General features: G+C 46.9%; 1 protein-coding gene across 2 annotated transcripts in view; it reads right to left on the reverse strand.

The window, feature by feature from the left end:
* The window catches only part of ABL1 (ABL proto-oncogene 1, non-receptor tyrosine kinase), a 151,101-nt gene that overhangs the window by 11,275 nt on the left and 120,827 nt on the right, over positions 1–18,999 (reverse strand). For both annotated transcript variants that reach the window (XM_053559600.1, XM_053559605.1), the window contains exons 3-6: positions 18,211–18,506; positions 10,761–11,033; positions 1,721–1,805; positions 981–1,158 (exon numbers count right to left, since the gene is read on the reverse strand). In XM_053559600.1, coding sequence (XP_053415575.1) covers positions 981–1,158; positions 1,721–1,805; positions 10,761–11,033; positions 18,211–18,506 — 832 coding nt within the window. The remainder of the gene's footprint in view (positions 1–980; positions 1,159–1,720; positions 1,806–10,760; positions 11,034–18,210; positions 18,507–18,999) is intronic.

An 18,999-nucleotide genomic window follows, 5' to 3' on the forward strand; every position in this document is an offset into this window, starting at 1 on the left:
ATAGGATTTTGGTAAAGCATTTTAAGTTTGCCTGAATGAAGAAGGAACAGGCCTAACCAGGCAAGGCAAACGAGAAGTCAAGCAATCTCAATTTGCAGCACCAGAGGGTTCACCTTCCTGACTGCCAAAGCATCCGGATCAGGCTATTGTGGCGCACAGGAAATCTGTCTTGCACAGAGCCACCGGCAGGTCACTCACGCTACTCTTCCTCCACGCTACAAAACCTCATGTAGAGGTTTCATGCTTGAGTTAATTGGGTAGGAAAGGTCACAAGGGTGGCATGGAGAACATCTTGGACAAAAGCCCATCAGGCTCTGTCCTGCACAGGCTGTTGCTGTGCTAGGAAGCCATTTCCACCAGCAAAGAATGTGAAGACCATGATAATTGTGGCACACTTGAAGGTCAAAACTCTCCAGGGTTTAAAACAGCAAAGACACTTAATTTAGGCCTACACATATACAATTCTGACAATCGTGGAAACATCCCTGAACCAGATGACAGCAAGTGAATTAGAGAATGAAATGATAATAAAGGAGGGAAAAAACCCCACACACTTAAAAACAGAACTGTGCAGCGGCTGTTACCACGAGTTTGTGTGAAAGCAGTGCCGACTGCTCCCAGGAAGAGGTCATTACTGAGGAACACCGGCCTTGCAGGAACAATGAGCGCTCTATTTCAGAGGGAGCTGTGATTACTGGGAAGAACGCCTTCTATGAACCTCATTTAATATTCTACTTAGCCCAAAATGGTTCAAAAATGAAATAATTCTTAGCCTGAGGATTAACTGCTCTGTTAGTCCAGGGTCGAGGCCTGGCTGAATTTAGTCTGGGATGTGTACCCGAGGCTGGCCGTGTCAGGGACCTGGTGTCTGTCTTTGTTCTAAGGTCTAATGTACTACCAGCACTAGAGGTAGCAGCTAAGCCTGAGACCTTGCAGGACGGGCTTTTGGTAACCAACAGACTACCTCGCCAGGCCCCTACCTGTGGATGAAGTTCTTCTTCTCCAGGTATTCCATAGCTGACGAGATCTGAGTGGCCATGTATAGCAGCACCACCGCGTTCACCTCCTGCCGATTACACTCTCTCAGATAGTCCAGCAGGTTCCCATAGGTCATGAACTCGGTGATTATATAGAAGGGGGGCTCCCGCGTGCAGACCCCTGCCAACAAGACACTGAGGACTTCAGCATGCAGCTCTACTCCTGAGTGAACAAACATGTCTCTAAAGAAAAAGCCTACTGAGCTGGACTCTAATGTGCCCTGAAGCCCTGGGCCTAACTTCTCCCACAGTTCCGAGTGCCTATGCCTTGAGATTGCGCTCCTAGGACAGGGATGGTCATGCTCTTTTCCTCCTCTCAAGGCAATGAACTTGAACTTACACAGGGAGAGGCTGCCGTGAGTTCAGAAGCAAAGATCAGGCTCCACACCAAATGACCTCAGCCATTGTGTGTTTACCCCCAAATTGCTATGTCTGACAATTATATGTCTGTTTACCTACAGAATCACTTCAGGAAAAAAACTCTAAAAATTCTTAAGTTTCAGAAGCCAATTCCAGATTTGTATAATCACATATTTCCTCTCTGTCTCTCTCTCTCAGCTCCCCATCCCACAGAGTCCTCCTTTACTAGCAGCTAAATGTCAGAAAAGCACAGATGTCCCTGTCGGAAGCTGTGATGCCGGGAAATGCCTGTCCCTCTTGCTTAGCACCTGTATCCCACTCACCAAGCAGCTGCACTAGGTTTGGGTGCTTGATCTCTTTCATCACTGCAGCTTCCTTCAAGAACTCTTCCACCTCCATGGTGTCTTCCTATGGAAGAAAAAAATCAGTGGGGAAATAATTTCAGCACGTGTTTAAGTGGGAAAGTACAACTTGAATGGTTAATACAAACTGGAGCTTGAAGAACCCGTCCCGGGCCACCTTTTGTGATAGCCACATTGCTGCGGATGGGTTCTGAGACAGCTGATCCTGACTCTAATGGCACAAACAGTTTTCCTTTCTTCTTTGGTACTGAACTTCTAAGTTCTCACCCAGGGTAACAGGTCAAAGTTGGCCTTCTCACGCTGATGCTCACCTCTGGGGGCCATGTGAACCATATTTGCGGCTTCCCTGCCTCTGGAGTTTGGGGGTGGGGGGAGATCCATGGAGGCAAACATGACAAGCAGGGGCAACTTCCCTAAGGAACCCTGGTTTTCAAGGAGCCCTAACAGCAGAAGGAGATCATCACTCCAACAATCTGAAATGTACCAGATTTAAGGGGAGAGACGCTGATAACAGACAGAGATGGTACATTACCAAGAAAGAATGATGCTTCAAAACATGGCAGCAACAGAGGATGCCCAACTGCTTCGGCTCGTGGTGTCACGGGGCTCTTAATGAAGCAATTACTACTATCTGTCAGGTCAATTACTCAGATTCTACAATAACCCGCCCCAGTAGCCCCTGGCCACATGTTCACAAGCACCATTGGCGCACAACACATCTAACAAGTCCACAGTGTGTGCACGCCGAGGGCCCGGCACGAGTGGAATATTACTTCCACTTTCCACATGTGTTTGTGGTCCAGGATCAAGTCTGAGCTGGGGCCCTGGCTTCTGCTGGTAATCCTCTTTGTGACTTCCAGTCCCTGTCTTCTGAACCCACCAGCAAAACAAGAAGCAGGTGAGTATTAAGCAGTATGGCCTCTTCTGCCATGAGAACCTGGCTATAAAGCCCACAAAAGGAAGCGAGACACCTCGAGTTTCAGTGTGGAGCTGGAGTGTGCCCAAGAGAAAGGGTGCACAGGGAGCCATGAGTGAATGCCTTGAAAATTAGGCTCCCCAGAAAGGAGGGCTGTCTCAGCCTTCTGTGAAACATGGAACCTTATACATTGCTCCTGCCCCTTTGGGAAACAAGGCACCAGAGTGTCCTTCAGGCACTACTCACTGTGGCTGCACCTATTTCTCCCCCCATCGTGGGGAGACGTCCAGAGGATAAGTCAACCTGTACTTGGAGCCTGCTTGCTTTGGTCCATCCTGCTATGAGCAGAGCACAACCAGCGAGGCTACGCAGAGGCCCATCACTTCACTCCGGCTCACAGAGACCGAAACTTAGAAACAATTTATTGCTCTTTAAAACTGGTGAGCTGCACTTAATGCCAGTTAAACATCGTTGGTAGTTACTGTGCCAAGTTATATAGATGGAGGGGGGAACCCACCCCACTGCTGCCCATTGGCCATTTCATTCTTTCGAGTCCTTTCTGCTCCTTAACGTGCTCAGCAGACAATGCTGCTTTTGGCGTGGAGTGCTCTGATTTACCAGAGTGACACACTAATGTCAGAGAGAACACCTGCCAAAATCGGGGCTTTTGATGCTGCTCACATTCAGGACTAGGGCATTAGGAATCTTGCTTGGCCAACAATATGTTCAAAAAGTAGCTCTCAAATAAAGCTTCCTAGACAGGTGGAGCTTTTCCTTTTAAAAGCATCACATAATACACCGTACCCAGTGAAATCACTTCAGAAATATCATTTGCTTTTAGAGCCACTGACCCTTTTCTAAAAGACCCATGTCATGGATCTTGAGAGGCACAAACAATGCAAAGGGAACAACATGGCTCTCCAAGGCACCCTATTCTCATCTCTCTCTCTCTCACACACACACACACACACACACACACACACACACAAAGTATAAATAATCCTATGTTTTTCTTGCAGAAAAATCAGTGCGAATTTGTCTCCCCCTGCTGGAATCGCACCTAGTTCAATTTATAATTTAAACTATTAACAGAAACCTACATTTGTAGTTATATTAAACTAGAAATTTTCCTGATGCAATTCTGTGACATTCCTTTACTTTTACTTAAAAATTTCCTATCATTTGTTTGAAAAGAATTCATTTATATAGTGAAACAAAAGCTGTGAATTTCCAGCCTTGTCTCTTCTGTGTCTGTTAAGGAGAGACACAGGCCAAACAGCCTTTCTGCACAGGACTGACTGACCCAGCCCCGATGTTACACCAACCTAGCTCTGCTGCTGTGTGACCACGCTAAGTTACTTACCCTATCTGAACCTGTTTTCACATCTGCACCACCAAAGGAATATCGGTGTCCACCTCACGCACACAAGGTGCCAAGAGCAGGGCCTGGGAGGGACGCAGGCAGGCAGCACCCCACAGCAGCGTCACTGTCAGCACTGTGGAGACGGCTGGCCTCTACTCCTGAGAAGTAAACTAAACATGCTGCCTGTGTGAAGGAGAGGCTGGTTCTGTAATGGATACCGTGTTCTTGCCTTCTCACAGGTCATTCTCCCAGACTCAGCACCTCACAGTATGTTCTAATCAGCCTCTCCCTTTGTGCTCGCCCCCAGTGTAGGTATTCTATAGCATGAAAAAGAGCACTGTTTCACAAGTGGCCAGGCCTTTGGGAAGTTTCTGTGCAGCCTTTAGGTTCTGTGAGCCTCTGTCTCAGCAGGGATCTCTGACCCCGAGTATGACTCTTATTAGGTAAGTTTCCACGTCTGTTTCTGATTTTTAACCACTGCCAGGTGAGTAAGGTTACAAGCACAGTGATTTGCCATCTTCACCTGTCAGATGGATCAGGAGAAAATATGATGAAAAAACAAGATGGAGAGATGGCACGAAGCATCTGAGCCAGACTGAGGAAGGCAGATCAGATACCCGATGTGGGGTTTCAAGTTCAGGTGAGAAGCCCAAGAGAAACTACCTCACAGGGGAACCCCTGGGACTCATGCCCAATAGCATGACTGCACCCAGCTCCACAGCTACAGGAGAACCCACTGCAAGGAACGATTATCTTGTGAGAGCAGTGCAATGTGGCAAGAGCAGGCTCTGAGTTACATGGCCTCTCTCAGAGCCACTGCATACACGGCCACCAGGCGCTAATGCTATGCAGCCCTTCCTTCTCTGCTTGTTTCTGGAGCTCACCAATAAAACCAATTTCTTAGGAGAAAAGAATAAAACTAGAACGCAATGTGCTGGGTGGAGCGAACAGGAGCTTTCTCAATACCATCCATGGAGCGCACATGGGTATGGACTCCTTGGAAGGCACTTGGGCAGTACAGTCAAAACCACAAATGCACAAGGGCACTGATGCAATTGCTCCAAGGAGCTGACTCATCAGGAAAGCTTCACATACGTGTAAATGAGGATCATCCCTACAGTGTTGTCTGCATTTTGGAATAACAAAATGCTGCAAGTGACACAGAGGCCTGCTGAGAACGGGCACATTTAAAATACATCCACACAGAAAGGAGATGAGGAGCGACCACTAAGACACCTCACCTGAAGGAGAACAGAAGGGGTGGAGCAGCGCCCACAGTGCGCGCGCACACACCCACACACACGTGGACTCAGGAAAGACAGAAACTGTGGGTGGGAGGTGCTATGTGCACAGACCGTCTATTTGAAAGGCAAGTGCTGTTTGCTGTTTTTTACAGTTTTTTTTTTTTTTGTATTTTAAGAGACAGAGTCTCACTTTGTCACCCTGGGTAGAGTGCTGTGGCGTCACAGCTCAGAGCAACCTCCAGCTCTTGGGCTTAGGCGATTCCCTTGCCTCAGCCTCCCAGGTAACTGGGACTCAGGTGCCTGCCATAACGCCTATTTTTTTTTTTTTTTTTTTGGGTTGCAGTTTGGCCGGGGCCAGGTTTGAACCCACCACCCTTGGTATACAGGGCCGGTGCCCTACTCACTGAGCCACAGACGCTGCCCTGTTTTTTACTGTTTTTGTGTGTTTTTTGGCCAGGGCTGGGTTTGAACCCACCACCTCTGGCATATGGGACCAGCGCCCTACTCCTTCAGCCACAGGTGCCGCCGCCCTTACTGTTTTAATAGTAAACCTGTCATCTAGCTCATGGGTCAATCTGTAGTTTTTTCTAAATTCTATTATTTAGAGAAAAGTTTCATAGAAAAAAAAACCAACTTGACAAACTTTTGCAATACAGCTCATTTTAAAATTGGGGCATCTTAGCTGGGAGCAGTGGTACACGCCCGTAGTCCCAGCTACTTGGGCGGCTGAGGCAGGAGGCTGAGGCAGGAGGATCACTTGAGACCCCCAACACAGTGAGACCCCTGACTCAAAAAAAAAAAAAAAAAAAAAAATTGGTTGGTTCTCTCAAACACTTTCTTGCTATCTTTAGCACAGACAGCATGCACCTAAGTTCAGAAAAGCTTATTCCTGCCAGACACCATCAAAGTTCAAAGGAGCAGTTCCCTATGATGGGCCCATGCTGTAACCCCAGCTTCCCATACACAGGGGTCAGCCTAATGCCTTCCCTTTTCCTTGCTCTCCCCAGGCCTTCCTTCTGCTCCAGAAGTGACCATCGAGGTGACCATCGTTAGAAGCAGGGCCTTGCCTGCATGCTTGGAAGATTCTGGCTCTGCCTTCACAGGGGTCAGCAAAGGTAATGGGCTGTACAGGAACTAAGACACCCAGAGGTATGCTGAGGGAATGAAGCTCCGGCTAGCGAGGCAGGTGTTTCTCAAGGGGCATGGAAGAGAAGGTAGATTTCAGCCACAACCTGTGAAGGAAGTATATGTGAGAGAGAGGGAAAAGGTGATTTTTGTTTTAAAGGTATAACTGTGGTTTACGTTTACTTTTTGTAGTGTTTGAGGAATAAGAATCTGAGTTACAATTGAAAAAAAAAAAAAAAGAAGCAAGCTGGCTCAGCGCCTGTAGGTCAGCAGCTAGAGTGCCAGCCACATATACCAGAGCTGGTGGGTTTGAACCCAGCCCAGGCCTGCCAAACAACAGCGACAACTCCAACCAAAAAACAGCCAGGCGCCTGTAGTCCCAGCTACTTGGGAGGCTGAGGTAAGAGACTCGCTTAAGCCTAAGAGCTTGAGGTTGCTGTGAGCTGTGACACCCAGGGTGATACAGTGAGACTCTGTCTCAAAGAACAAAAAAGAGTCAAGCTTTACAGCTGGGTGCCTAAGTTCAAATCCCGACACTGCTGCTCTTAGCTACTGGAGCCCAGGCCACTCACATGACTTCTCTCTGCTTCAGTTTCCACAACCTTAAAATATTAATACATGGCGAGCATCCCTTAGTTGTAATATCTGGCACCAGAAGTGTTCTGGAATTGTTTGGATGTTTTCCATATTTGCATATCTGTATTAGGTGAGCATCCCATATCCAAAACTCTGAAACCTGAATGTCCAATGTGCATTTCCTTTGAGCATCATGTCAGTACTCAAAAAGTTTCAGATTCTAGAGCATTTCAGGTTTGGGGTTTTCAAATTTGGGTTGCTCAACCTGTAACATCAGTATCCTTCTCCGAAGGTGGTGAGGATTAAATGATGCGGTATGTAAGAAGCACTCAAGAACTCTGCCAGGCTTATAGTGAGCATGAGCTGGCACTGCGATTCAGACCCCAGAGTTCTCAACTTCCGTGGAAGTTGAGTGGAAATAAATGTCCCAAATATTGACACTGCTCTAACTTGACAAATAGTCAGCATGCGGTAGGGATGTGTGTGCGTGTGCGTGTGCATGCGCAGGGCCAGGAAGAAGGAGGGATAATTTACTTAGCATTTGGTTAGTACCATATTTTGAGTTAATACAGCTCTAGAAGGGAATGTATTGTCTTCTCCATAATTAGATACTACTTGTGGTGACTATTCAAAGAAATCTTGTAATTCTTTACCTATGATAGGGGATAAATTAATTAGGCTCTTGGGAAAAACTGAAAGCATAATAAAAACTCCAATGATACATTATTGGTAAAGCACTTCCTGAAGGGCACCCACTTCCAGACAATTCACTGGTGTCAGAAAGCTGCCGCCACCACGCTGAGCTCCAGCGGGTTTCTTCTTCTAGAATCTTCTTCTTCGCTCATTCAGAAAATAATGTTGCAGCATCATCTCCTTACGTGGGTTTTCACCAAATCTTAAACTATGCAGACTCTTATCTCTCGTTAAAGCTTTCAGACAAGCTGTGACTGGCTGAAATCTAGTGTATTTTGTGCTTTCAGTCCTCAGTTTTTGTGCAAATCCTTTAACTATGGGGATGATGCCCAGGCCTATAGAGTTCACCGAGCTTGATCAAGGCCCTGTTTCTTTGGGCCTAGTCTCTAATCTGTATGGAATCGACATGGAACACTCAAACACCCTGCAGTTACCTGGTCTGTGAGACAGAGGCAACAGTTGTTCCGTTTTTTATTTAAGGACTGTAAACTAAAATGCACACATGGAAAAAAAACAGAAGTTGATTACAAAACTTGGTATTCAGGTATAAATATCTGTTACCTCAAAGCCACAGGTAATTGCCATGTGTGAGTGTGGCTATATGTACGATCTCCGCATCTATAGAGTACTGGTGTGCTACAACACAGTGGCCTCTGAGAACGCAAAACTGAGTCCTGTCATTCCTGTGCAGTAAGCCCCTTGACGGCTCCTCAGTGCCTTCAGGATAAAATCCCAGCTTCTCACCTGAGGTTCAAGGCCTCAGTGATTTACGCTACCCCTCTTTGCCCCCAGCCTCTCTCCCTTGCCCATGTCCTGCTCCTTCACTATGGCCCTGGATCACAATTCCCTAAATGCTTCCTCCTGCCAAGCACGGCCACCTGTTCCTCCTCTGCTTACCCACACAGCACCGCAGCTCTGAGTGTGCCCTCCACTGCTACGCTGCAACCCAGGGCTCTGCCTGCTTCTCTTATGGCCTAGATACCATCTCCCCCACCCCCACCACCCTCTGTCTGATTCATTTTCTTTTCTTTCTTTTTTTTGAGACAGAGTCTCACTTTGTTGCCCTCAGTAGATTGCCATGGTGTCATAGCTCATAGCAACCTCAAACTTTTGGGCTTAAGTGATCCCCTTGACTCAGCCTCCCAAGTAGCTGGGACTACAGGCGCCTGCCACAATGCCTGGCTATTTTTTAGAGACGAGGTCTCACACTTGCTCAGGCTGGTCTTGAACTTGTGAGCACAAGGGATCCACCTGTCTCGGCCTCTCAGAGTGCTAGGATTACAGGTGTGAGCCACTGTGCCTAGCCCTGATTCATTTTCTGATAACAACGTTGAGCTCAGAGTCTGGCAAATAGAAGTAAAGAATTCAATAAATATTTATTCAATTAAGAAAAAGATCCGGGGCGGCACCTGTGGCTCAGTCGGTAAGGCGCCAGCCCCATATACCAAGGGTGGCAGGTTCAAACCCAGCCCCGGCCAAACTGCAACAAAAAATAGCTGGGCGTTGTGGCGGGCGCCTGTAGTCCCAGCTACTCGGGAGGCTGAGGCAAGAGAATCGCTTAAGCCCAGGAGTTGGAGGTTGCTGTGAGATGTGTGAGGCCACAGCACTCTACCGAGGGCCATAAAGTAAGACTCTGTCTCTACAAAAAAAAAAAAAAAAAAGATCCAGGCAGTGCCGGTAGCTCAGTGGATAGGGCGCTAGCTGCATACACTGAGGCTGGTGGTTCAAACCCGGCCTGGACCTACTAAAACAACAATGACAAGTGCAACAAAAAAGTTAGCTGGGCATTGTGGTGGGTGCCTGTGGTCCCAGCTACTTGGGAGGCTGAGGCAAGAGAATTGCTTGAGCCCAAGAGTTTGAGACTGCTGTGAGCTATGACGCCACAGCACTCTACCAAAGGCGACAAAGTAAGACTCTGTCCCCCAAAAAAAGAAAAGAAAAGAAAGAGTTCCATCCAGGAAAAATCCTCAAGGTGACTCCAATCCATGCCACCCCACCCCCACCCCCACCAAGTGCCAGCCCTGCCCCAGAGACAGGCACATGTTGAATACGAGCATCAGGAAGCCACCTGTGGTTTCTAGGACCACAGATGTGACCTTTCCTCTGAAGCAGCTGAAACTTTAAACCAGCCAGAAATCATCTGTCCCACTTTACTATGCCTCTGAGGGAAGTCATTAAGTCAGTCACAGAGTCCCTAAGAGCTAAGTCCCTGGCTGCACGGTCTCAACATGTGTGCAGAATTTTGAGACACACACACAGACTTGAGCCTACTCTTCTCAGCAGTAGACATTTCAGTTCTTTTTCTTTTCTAGCAGCTACAAAAAGGGACTCCATTTCTGTGCACAGAACGACATATTAGGGTTTATTTGAAATAAGTGCAGATAAGGCAAGTCAACACCAGGGGGCACTCTCAGCACAGCAAAGGCTCATCACCTTCTGAAGAAAGCAGAGGGTTGAAAATGAAAACCTTTCCCTTCCCTTGGTGTCCTAAGGATTTCAAAGAACTTTAAAAGAGAAAAAAAAAATGCCAAGAAACTAAACACTATTCATTAGTGAAGAGGGTGAACGTCATAGTTAGCAAGAAAGATCAGGCTTTGTCTCCGTTTCCTGCCATGGTGTCTTAGCTCACAGCAACCTCAAACTCCCGGGGACACAGAATTAGAGCGTGCTGGGAACACCACTGCACCTGCCTTTCAAATCTGCCAATAAAATCAACTGAGAAGTCAAAAGCATTTTAGTTAAATCTCCTTCTTTCAAAACCCAGAGGTTTTTCTTCTTCTCCCTCTTAACTCAGTATGAAGTGACCTCCACAACACACAAACAGAACCTGCAGTTTTAAAAGAATCTTCCCACAGAATGAGAAAACTTCTTCAAGGACTACTCTTTTTAAATCAACCCCCCCCAGCTCTTGTCAGCTTTCACCATTGTGGAAACCTAAGAATGGTTCAAAGACACACACAGGACACAGACGCAGAGTCAATTACTCGGCACCAGCGCACCCTCAGAGCACGTGTGCAGGGCAGGCTTCCCGGAGGGCACATCCCCGGATACCAGCAGACTGCGGCCACTGCTGCCCAGGCTCACCTTCAAGGTCTTCACAGCCACCGTCAGGCTGTACTTCTTCCACACGCCCTCGTACACTTCCCCGTACTGGCCTCCGCCCAGCTTGTGCTTCATGGTGATGTCTGTACGCTCCATCTCCCACTTGTCATAGTTGGGGGACACGCCATAGACCGTGGGCTTGTTGCGCTTGGGTGCTGGGTAGTGGAGAGTGGTGATGAGCCCGTCAGCCACAGTCGAGTGGTGATGAACCAACTCAGCCAGAGTGTTGAAGCGGCTCTCTGAGGAGACGTAGAGCTGAGGAAAACAAGGGATGGTCCTCAGGCCACAGAGCAGATGCCATCTCAAACTACTCAAATAAGCCAGTTGAGCCTTAATTTAGTGCACAGCAAAACTCCGATAAATGGCTGTCCATATAGGGCTGAGTGTTTAGAAAAACACTTATATTGCCCTTTCTCTACACATGCTTATAATCTACTTGCTAAAGCAGAAAGACACTGTGAAACTTTCACTGGCACCTACTGCTCCTTTGCCTGAAATCCTCCAGCCTCTAATCTTCACATGCCCAGTTCTCTCCCATACTCCCAGCCAGTTAGAACATCTGTGGAGTCATCCCTGACTGCCCAATCTAAACTCACTGCTCATCACAAGTCAATCGCCTATCTTCTCTGCACTGGACTCACCATCAGCTGACAACTTCCTGTTTACTTGCCTAGTTACTATCTGTCTCTACCTAATAGCACATAAGCTTCACGAGAACAGAGCCCTAAACTGTTCTTTGTTATTCAGTACCCCCAATGTTGAGAACAAGAAATGAGCACATAATAGGTATACCCCAATAAATAGCTGTTGATTAAATGAATAGAACTTAACAACTATTTGCTGACAGAAAATACTTTATATAACTTATAACTAAAACTGGGTAAGTGTAGAATAGAACAGTGATCAGAGGTGACCATCACTGCACACAGCATTCAGTCTCCTTTTGGCCGGAGCACAAAGCATCAGAAGCTGTGACTTGCAAATCATAGCGGTTTGCCCAGGTGAAACACCCCTGCTCCCAGGAACAGAGCGGGGGCTTGGGCTTAAAGGGCCCCACAAGGAGATGACACAGCCTTTTCCAACAAGGGGAGTAAACAGAAGTGTTTGAGTCCCTGTGCAGCAGACCCTTCCGTGCAGGGTTCCCTTCTGTATGGAGCTGAGATGGAGAGGAAGTGGAGGGGCAGGCTGGCACAAAGCAACAATGTGGGGGCCAGCAGCCACCTTTTTTTCTTCCTTTCTTTGTCCTTGTGTTTGTTTCACTAGGGTGGCAAGGGAATGTTTCTTACCAAAGACAATTCTACATTAAAATTCACACAGAACATCTGGGCTCCAGGCACACAACTGAATCTGCTGGCTTGCTCAGAGCAGCCAACCATCACTGAAGGTGAAAGAATACTTAAAATCACAACCAGGCATTCAGAAAACTTGCCCAAACTGCAGAGATGTGGGAAGGAGGAACACGAATTTGGGATGTCCCAGTGGCGACAGGGACAAGAGGGAGAAAAAGGAACAGGCTCAGGCTTCTGCCATCACTGTAATAGCTTATTACTCAGAAAAGGTAAGAACAAGCCTCCAGGAGGCAGGGCCAAAACTTCTGCACCTGTCAGCTATGTGACCCCATCTATAACCTTCAAGAGGGCAAAGAGGATTTATCAAAAAGGATATTTTTTCTTTCTTCTTTTTGCTTGGGGAAATGGCATAAATGAATTTCTAAAACTCAGGTAAGCCAATGGCAGACTTTGGGGGTTTATGTTCTTTTGATAACAATCCTACTAAAATAAAATTCTGACAAACTGAAGGCTTCAGCTCTGGGAACTTGCTCCTCATGTGATGACTGTGACCTGAGGACACTGGCTTGTCCCTCTGCAAGATGGTGACTCTGATGTGCAGAACTTGCAGGATAAGGAGGCACCCACTTTTATATACTTTTCATCTTTCAGAGTGCCCAAGAACACCTGAGTGAACTGCTCTGGGACACGCTAAGTTACACTCAGACACATGTGCACACAAGAATGGAGCAGGGGGTGTGGGAGTCAGCATGGCTGAGGCTGCTGTCAGCTTCATACCCGACAATGTTCACAGCACCTTGTTCAGCTCAGTCACAGACCCAAGTGCCACTCACAAAAAAAAAACCAGGGCGGCGCCTGTGGCTCAGTGAGTAGGGCGCCGGCCCCATATGTCGAGGGCGGCGGGTTCAAACCCAGCCCTGGCCAAACTGCAACAACAAAAAAAAATAGCCAGGCCTTGTGGCGGGCGCCTGTAGTCCCAGCTGCTCGGGAGGCTGAGGCAAGAGAATCGCTTAAGCCCAGGAGTTGGAGGTTGCTGTGAGCCGTGTGATGCCACGGCACTCTACCGAGGGCGGTACACTGAGACTCTGTCTCTACCAAAAAAAAAAAAAAAAACCAGAGGAGGACACAGGGACAGCTGCTAATCCCTGCCCCCGCTGCAAAGGGCTGTCAGCACATCCAGTAACTTTGCAGCAAGTTGCAAGCATTCCAACCCCTCTTCGCTTCTCTCAGGTTAGCTGAGCTGGCGGTGTTTTCCTACCAAGGACTGTGGAGAAACGAGAATGGCCATTCCAAGAAGACATTCCTGGAATCAGAGTACCCTCCCACCTCAGAAAGCGCTGGCTCAGTGTGGGGCAAAAGAGCCTGTGGGGCAGGGAACCTGGGAGCAGGGCTCATTATCCGCTTCTCCCATCTGATGGGTCTGAAAGCAGCACTCCCCGGAAGGTCAAGTTCCTCCAATCCTGCACAGCATGCTAATGGCTCTCCTACGCCCTGGTCTGTGCAGAATCTGCTTAGTCCCATGTGATTCCCTCACAGGCTATTCCACTAGAGATTCCAGAGTTACAGGAGGTTTCACCGAATGAGCAAACTTTATCCTTTTCAGTAATTAAATTTACACATCCTCTGACTTAGCTCATCTTTGACATGAAACTTACAGACCAACACGAAATATTAAAACCATCTCCCTCAAATGCACAGTGTATTGGGTTCAACTTCTCTATGACTCCGTAAGTCTAGTCTGCTGGCCTTCTTCTGCTTAGTTCTAGTTTGATGAACTGGGTAATTATCAGGAATTCGTGGCATGTTCAGGGAAGAAAGTCAAGTTAGTTTGTGAATGGCATGCCATTATGCCATGCTGTGCACCTGGTTCCATAAACATTCAGGGTGCACAGCCAAGCCTGCTGCCTCTTCCTAATCATCCCTGATCCTGAAAGACAAGATTTGTCAAATAAATCCCCAGAAACTCCTCCCAACAGCCACACTCACAAGCTTAACAGATCTGAAACTTGTGTAACCTTTGGCTGCTTCAGACCCTGGTGATCCACTCCAGACACACTACTTATAGGTTGTTCCAGAGCTGCTCACATCCCAGCAGGAAGGCGGAAGCCCAGGAGTATTCAGTAAGGTTTCAAGGCTTCTCCCCAAGGGCAGATGAGCAGTGTGTAGCAAGCTCCTGCCGAGCCACCAGTAGGGTGGGTAAACCTTAAAAATCTAAGAGGCTCCAAGTAGTCCCTCCTGCCACGCTGCTCAACCTTAAGCCCAAATTGAATTTGTCACTTCAGCAGACCATGAAAATAAATGTCAACTGGGCATATCTTTCAAGAAAAGGAAAGACTATCGGGGGCTAAGGAACTGAAGAACCTCACTGTGGCATCACACAGACATAAATGAGGTGTAGATACAAATATTCAGAACTAAGAATGACTGAGGCAGAGGCAAAGAAAAATCAGTCCTTAATTCTGTGTTGACAGAGCATTAGAAACTTTGGGGAGTGGCTCGGCACTCGTAGCTCAGTAGTTAGGGCGCTGGTCACATGCACCAGGGCTGGTGGGTTCAAAATCTGCCCGGGCCTGCTAAAAAACAATGACAACAACAACAACAACAAAAAGGAGCTGGGTGTGTGGCAGGTGACTGTAGTCCCAGCTACCTGGGAGGCTCAGGCAAGAGAATTGCTTGATCCCAAGAGTCTGAGGTTGCTGTGACCTATGACGCCACAGCACTTTACCAGGGATGACAAAGTTAGACTGTCTAAAAAAAAAGAAAAGAAAAAGAAACTTCGAGGAAGATCAAAAGAACAACAAGCAAACCCCAGAGTATCTGAAGAATTTCAAGACTGTCGACATCCTAAGAAACAGCCATGGCTCAGCCTTTCAAGATCTAACTCAAAACTCCAAGAGTACCAGCCCAGGCTCACCAGACACACCAGCTGCTGAAAAACGTGAACACATGGGGAAGGCAAGTGGGCCCCAAGGGTGGGGGGGGGGGGTTGGGGTCTTATGGGAGAAATCTTCTAAATTCACTTGTTTTCTGAAGTAAGCTAATTTAAAAATAAAAATTATACTTATTCAATCCCAGACTGTCCTTCCTACTAATCTTAAATTTTCCCCTTTGAAATCTAAAATGGATTGCATCAAAGTTCTGTGATGTGAGAAGCACTTTTCACCGAGCAGCCCAGTCTCATCTTCTTGCTCTGACACTGTCCATGTGCCCAGACACATCCCCTCTAGTGTGGTACTCATGGAAAGGAAACTCCACAGAGGGTATGTCCAGGGACCCTGTGGGCTGGTAAGTGTTCAGGTGCTCAGACAGTTGATGGAGGGACAGGGGAGGGCAGGATGCCCGGGAAGCCGGTGACTGCCCGGTGGAGGCTACCGACAGACCAATCAGTGCCTTGTGTTCTGCATGGGGTGACAGAAACCCACCCAATACACAGCAGCTTTTAGACAGAGGGGTTGGCTTCCTCTTGGGATAAATCTCAAATTCTGCAAATCGCACATCCTATATGGAAGTCTCTCCTTGCCCCAGAAAGTATGTTGACCAACCCCTAGCTAATGAGTTGTCAATGAGATCATGCCTGCCTGCGTCTGTTCCAAAACTGTTGATTAAGCGACTCTGGGGAAAGAAACCATTATCCTGTTCACTAGAAGAAACCTCAGGTGATTATCTTGGTACAGTGTGAGCTGCCTTGGACAAGCAGCACAGATGGGAAGCAAGCCATCTGCTCTAGAACACTGCCTCCTCTAGGCAGTACGCCCTGGTGTTCCAAGTCACTAGAAAGGTACTCTGGCAGTCTGAAGGCTCTTTCCAAGGCCCCACCTCCCTGGAGTACAGCCCTCCGGAACCGAAAGACCACATCTGGAATAAGAATAAAGACCCAAAAAGCAAGCTGGTAAGGCCCGTCTCTAGGCACACCTTGTCGACAGGTTCTGTTGTCTCCCACACAGCACCACAGTGCTGGCACTGAAGACACTCGATGGGAAAGATCAGATACTGGCAAGAGGACTTAGAAGACTTTCAGACATGTAAGAAAATAAATGAGAACATTTTAAAAAGAAGTGTATGTATGTTCACATGGTACAAATGACTATGTAAGGACAGCCAGGAAACTGGTGAAAAGATAAGATGATGCGAGACAGGCGTAGCAGCGCACACCTGTAATCCAGCTACTCAGGAGGCTGAGGCACGAGGACCGCCGGAGCCCAGAGGGTGAGTCCAGCCTGGGCAACACAGCATGACTCTGTCTCTAAAAGGGAGAAAAAAAAGGAAAGAGGGGACTAAGCCTACCAGATGTTAGCTACACTAACGCTAATGCAATCAAAATTTTGGTATCAGCATATAGCTACACCAATGGAAGAGAACAGAGAGAACGACAGGCCTACATACATTAGGAAATATTTCTAATATGTAGGAAAAAGATGAATTAAATAAGGCCAGGCACAGTGGCTCAGGCCTGTAATCCTAGCACCAAGGTGGAAGGAAGATCATCTGAGCTCAGGAATTCAAGACCAGCCTGAGCAAGAGTGAGACCCCCATCTCTACTAAAAACAGAAAAACAAGCGGGTGTTGTGGTGGGTGCCAGTAGTCCCAGCTACTTGGGAGACTAAGGCAGGAGGATCACTTGAGCCCTGGAGTTGCTGCGATCTAGGCTGATACCATCACCATGGCTCTCTAGACTGGGTGACAGAGTGAGATTGAGACTCTTAAAAAAAAAAAAGAGACTCTTAAAAAAAAAGAAATAAAACAAAACAAAAAGAAAAGGAAAGAAAAGAAAACCAGGTTACAGCAGTACTGCCCAGAGGACTCATGTGAGGCTTACACGAGACGGCAAGATGCCCCAGCACACAGTAGGAACTCAGTAATGTTAATGCCACCCTCTCCTTCATGGGCCCTTTAGGACTATTTCTATGAAGACCACAAAACCACTTATGCCAACTTCTTTACGACACTATAATTGGGCTTGGAAACCTATGGGTATAACGTGATCTGCTTGTTTTTAAAAACTATGTATGTGTATACATACTATATATTATATGGGGTGTCGCAGTCACCTTAAAAGTCTCCATACATAGGGAAAATGGGAAATTGTAGCTAAATGTACCTTTATTTACAAAATATTCATTACAAAGTTTTACAAAGAGATGACTAACACGTAGAGGATATTTTGTAACCTCCACAGTTGACCACCTCCCTCCACTAACCACTGCCTTAAGCTAACATCATTTTCATGGTCCCACATGCACAATGTACACAGCAGTACAAGAGGCCCAGTTCCTTACACTGACCGCCTCCGTATATGGACCAGTTTGTTACAGACCCTTGGGTGGTCAACTTACAGAGGTTCCTGTGTATGTATGTATATATGTGTCACACACATATCCATAGATGTGATTTTATCTCTAGGAAGAAGGCCATATTACCAGACTTACTTCGTGGAAGTGCTTGTAAAATGGTCTTTTGCTTTACGAAAACTTATCTGTTGTTTAAAGTTTTCTCACTGAGGATGAATTACTAACATTAGAAGAGATTTTCCCTTTTTTTTGACTCAGAGTCTCACTATGTCACCTGAGGTAGAGTGCCATGGTGTCACAGCTCACAGCAACCTCAAACTCTTTGGCTTAAGCGATTCTCTTGCCTCAGCCTCCCAAGTAACTGGGACTACAAGCACCCGTCACAACACCCAGCTATTTTTTGTTGCAGTTGTCATTGTTGTTTAAGCTAGCCTGCGCTGGATTCAAACCTGCCAGCCTTGGGGTATGTGGCTGGCGCCATAACCACTGTGCTACAGGTGCTGAGCCTAGAAGAGATTTTCTTACAAAGGAAAAGTCTTACTGTAAGAAGTATGTCTAAAACCCAACACATATTTTCCCTATTTTAACAAACTGCTAATAACAAAATACCAGCAGGTCATTGAGAGAATCATACCAGCCCCAAGGACTTGTAAGAGTAAGTGACTGATCCTCAAAAAAGGGTCTTCATAAGGCTAAGGAATAAAGTTTGCTGCTGTTTACTAGGAAGGCCCTTCAAACATCTTCTCAGCTGAGCTCACTGCAATAACTTACCACCCCGACAGCAGGACCCCTGAGTTCTCCTGGCCAAGGACTAACTGCCACTCTCCCAGACCCATCAGCTCCCTGACGAGGTACCTTGCCGTCAGAAGCAGTGTTGATCCTGTAGTGATACACCCTCCCCTCATATCTCAGAGAGATGGACCTCTGGCCGGGACTGCTCTCACTCTCCCGCACCAAGAAACTGCCATTGATCCCGCTGCTCAGCAGATACTCGGCAGCGTTCCGGGACACTGGCCCGTGGTACCAGGAGTGCTTCTCGAGGCTGTTGACTGGTGTGATGTAGTTGCTTGGGACCCAGCCTTGGCCATTTTTGGTTTGGGCTTCGCACCATTCCCCATTGTGATTGTAGCCTAGAACACGGAGCTTTTCACCTTAGAAGAAAAGAACCAAGTCAGACAAATTGGCTTTAAACACCAATGTCATTCTTTTTATTCATTCTTGTATGATTATGAAGAGTCCCAAATTCCTAAATACTGATTTCATTTTAATAAGTCTACATAAATACATGCAATTATAAGTGTATGGAACACGTTTATGTATATGAAGCTTCTTGTTTGTGAGCATGTAGCCTCAATTTGTTTAAATCCATTATGTTTACTCTAGTGCTCTGTTCCTAATACAAGCAAACTTTTGGGGGGAAATTTTTTGTTTTTAAGGGAAAAAAATGTTTTCAGTATTTGGACCAGATATCCTTTTCAGCACAAAAAACAGAGCAAGTTCTGTTTTTGCTAAAGGTTACTGTGCAACAATTCTTCTCCTTAAAGAGAGGTGACTGCCTTTGAAAGATGCTGACACTGTTCTGGGTGTCTCTGCATTCGAACTTTAAAGCTGCTCCTTCACAAGCAGGGGGGTAGCAAGTTAAGC

Source organism: Nycticebus coucang, chromosome 2 (genome assembly GCF_027406575.1).
Source record: "Nycticebus coucang isolate mNycCou1 chromosome 2, mNycCou1.pri, whole genome shotgun sequence".
Classification (NCBI taxonomy): domain Eukaryota; kingdom Metazoa; phylum Chordata; class Mammalia; order Primates; family Lorisidae; genus Nycticebus; species Nycticebus coucang.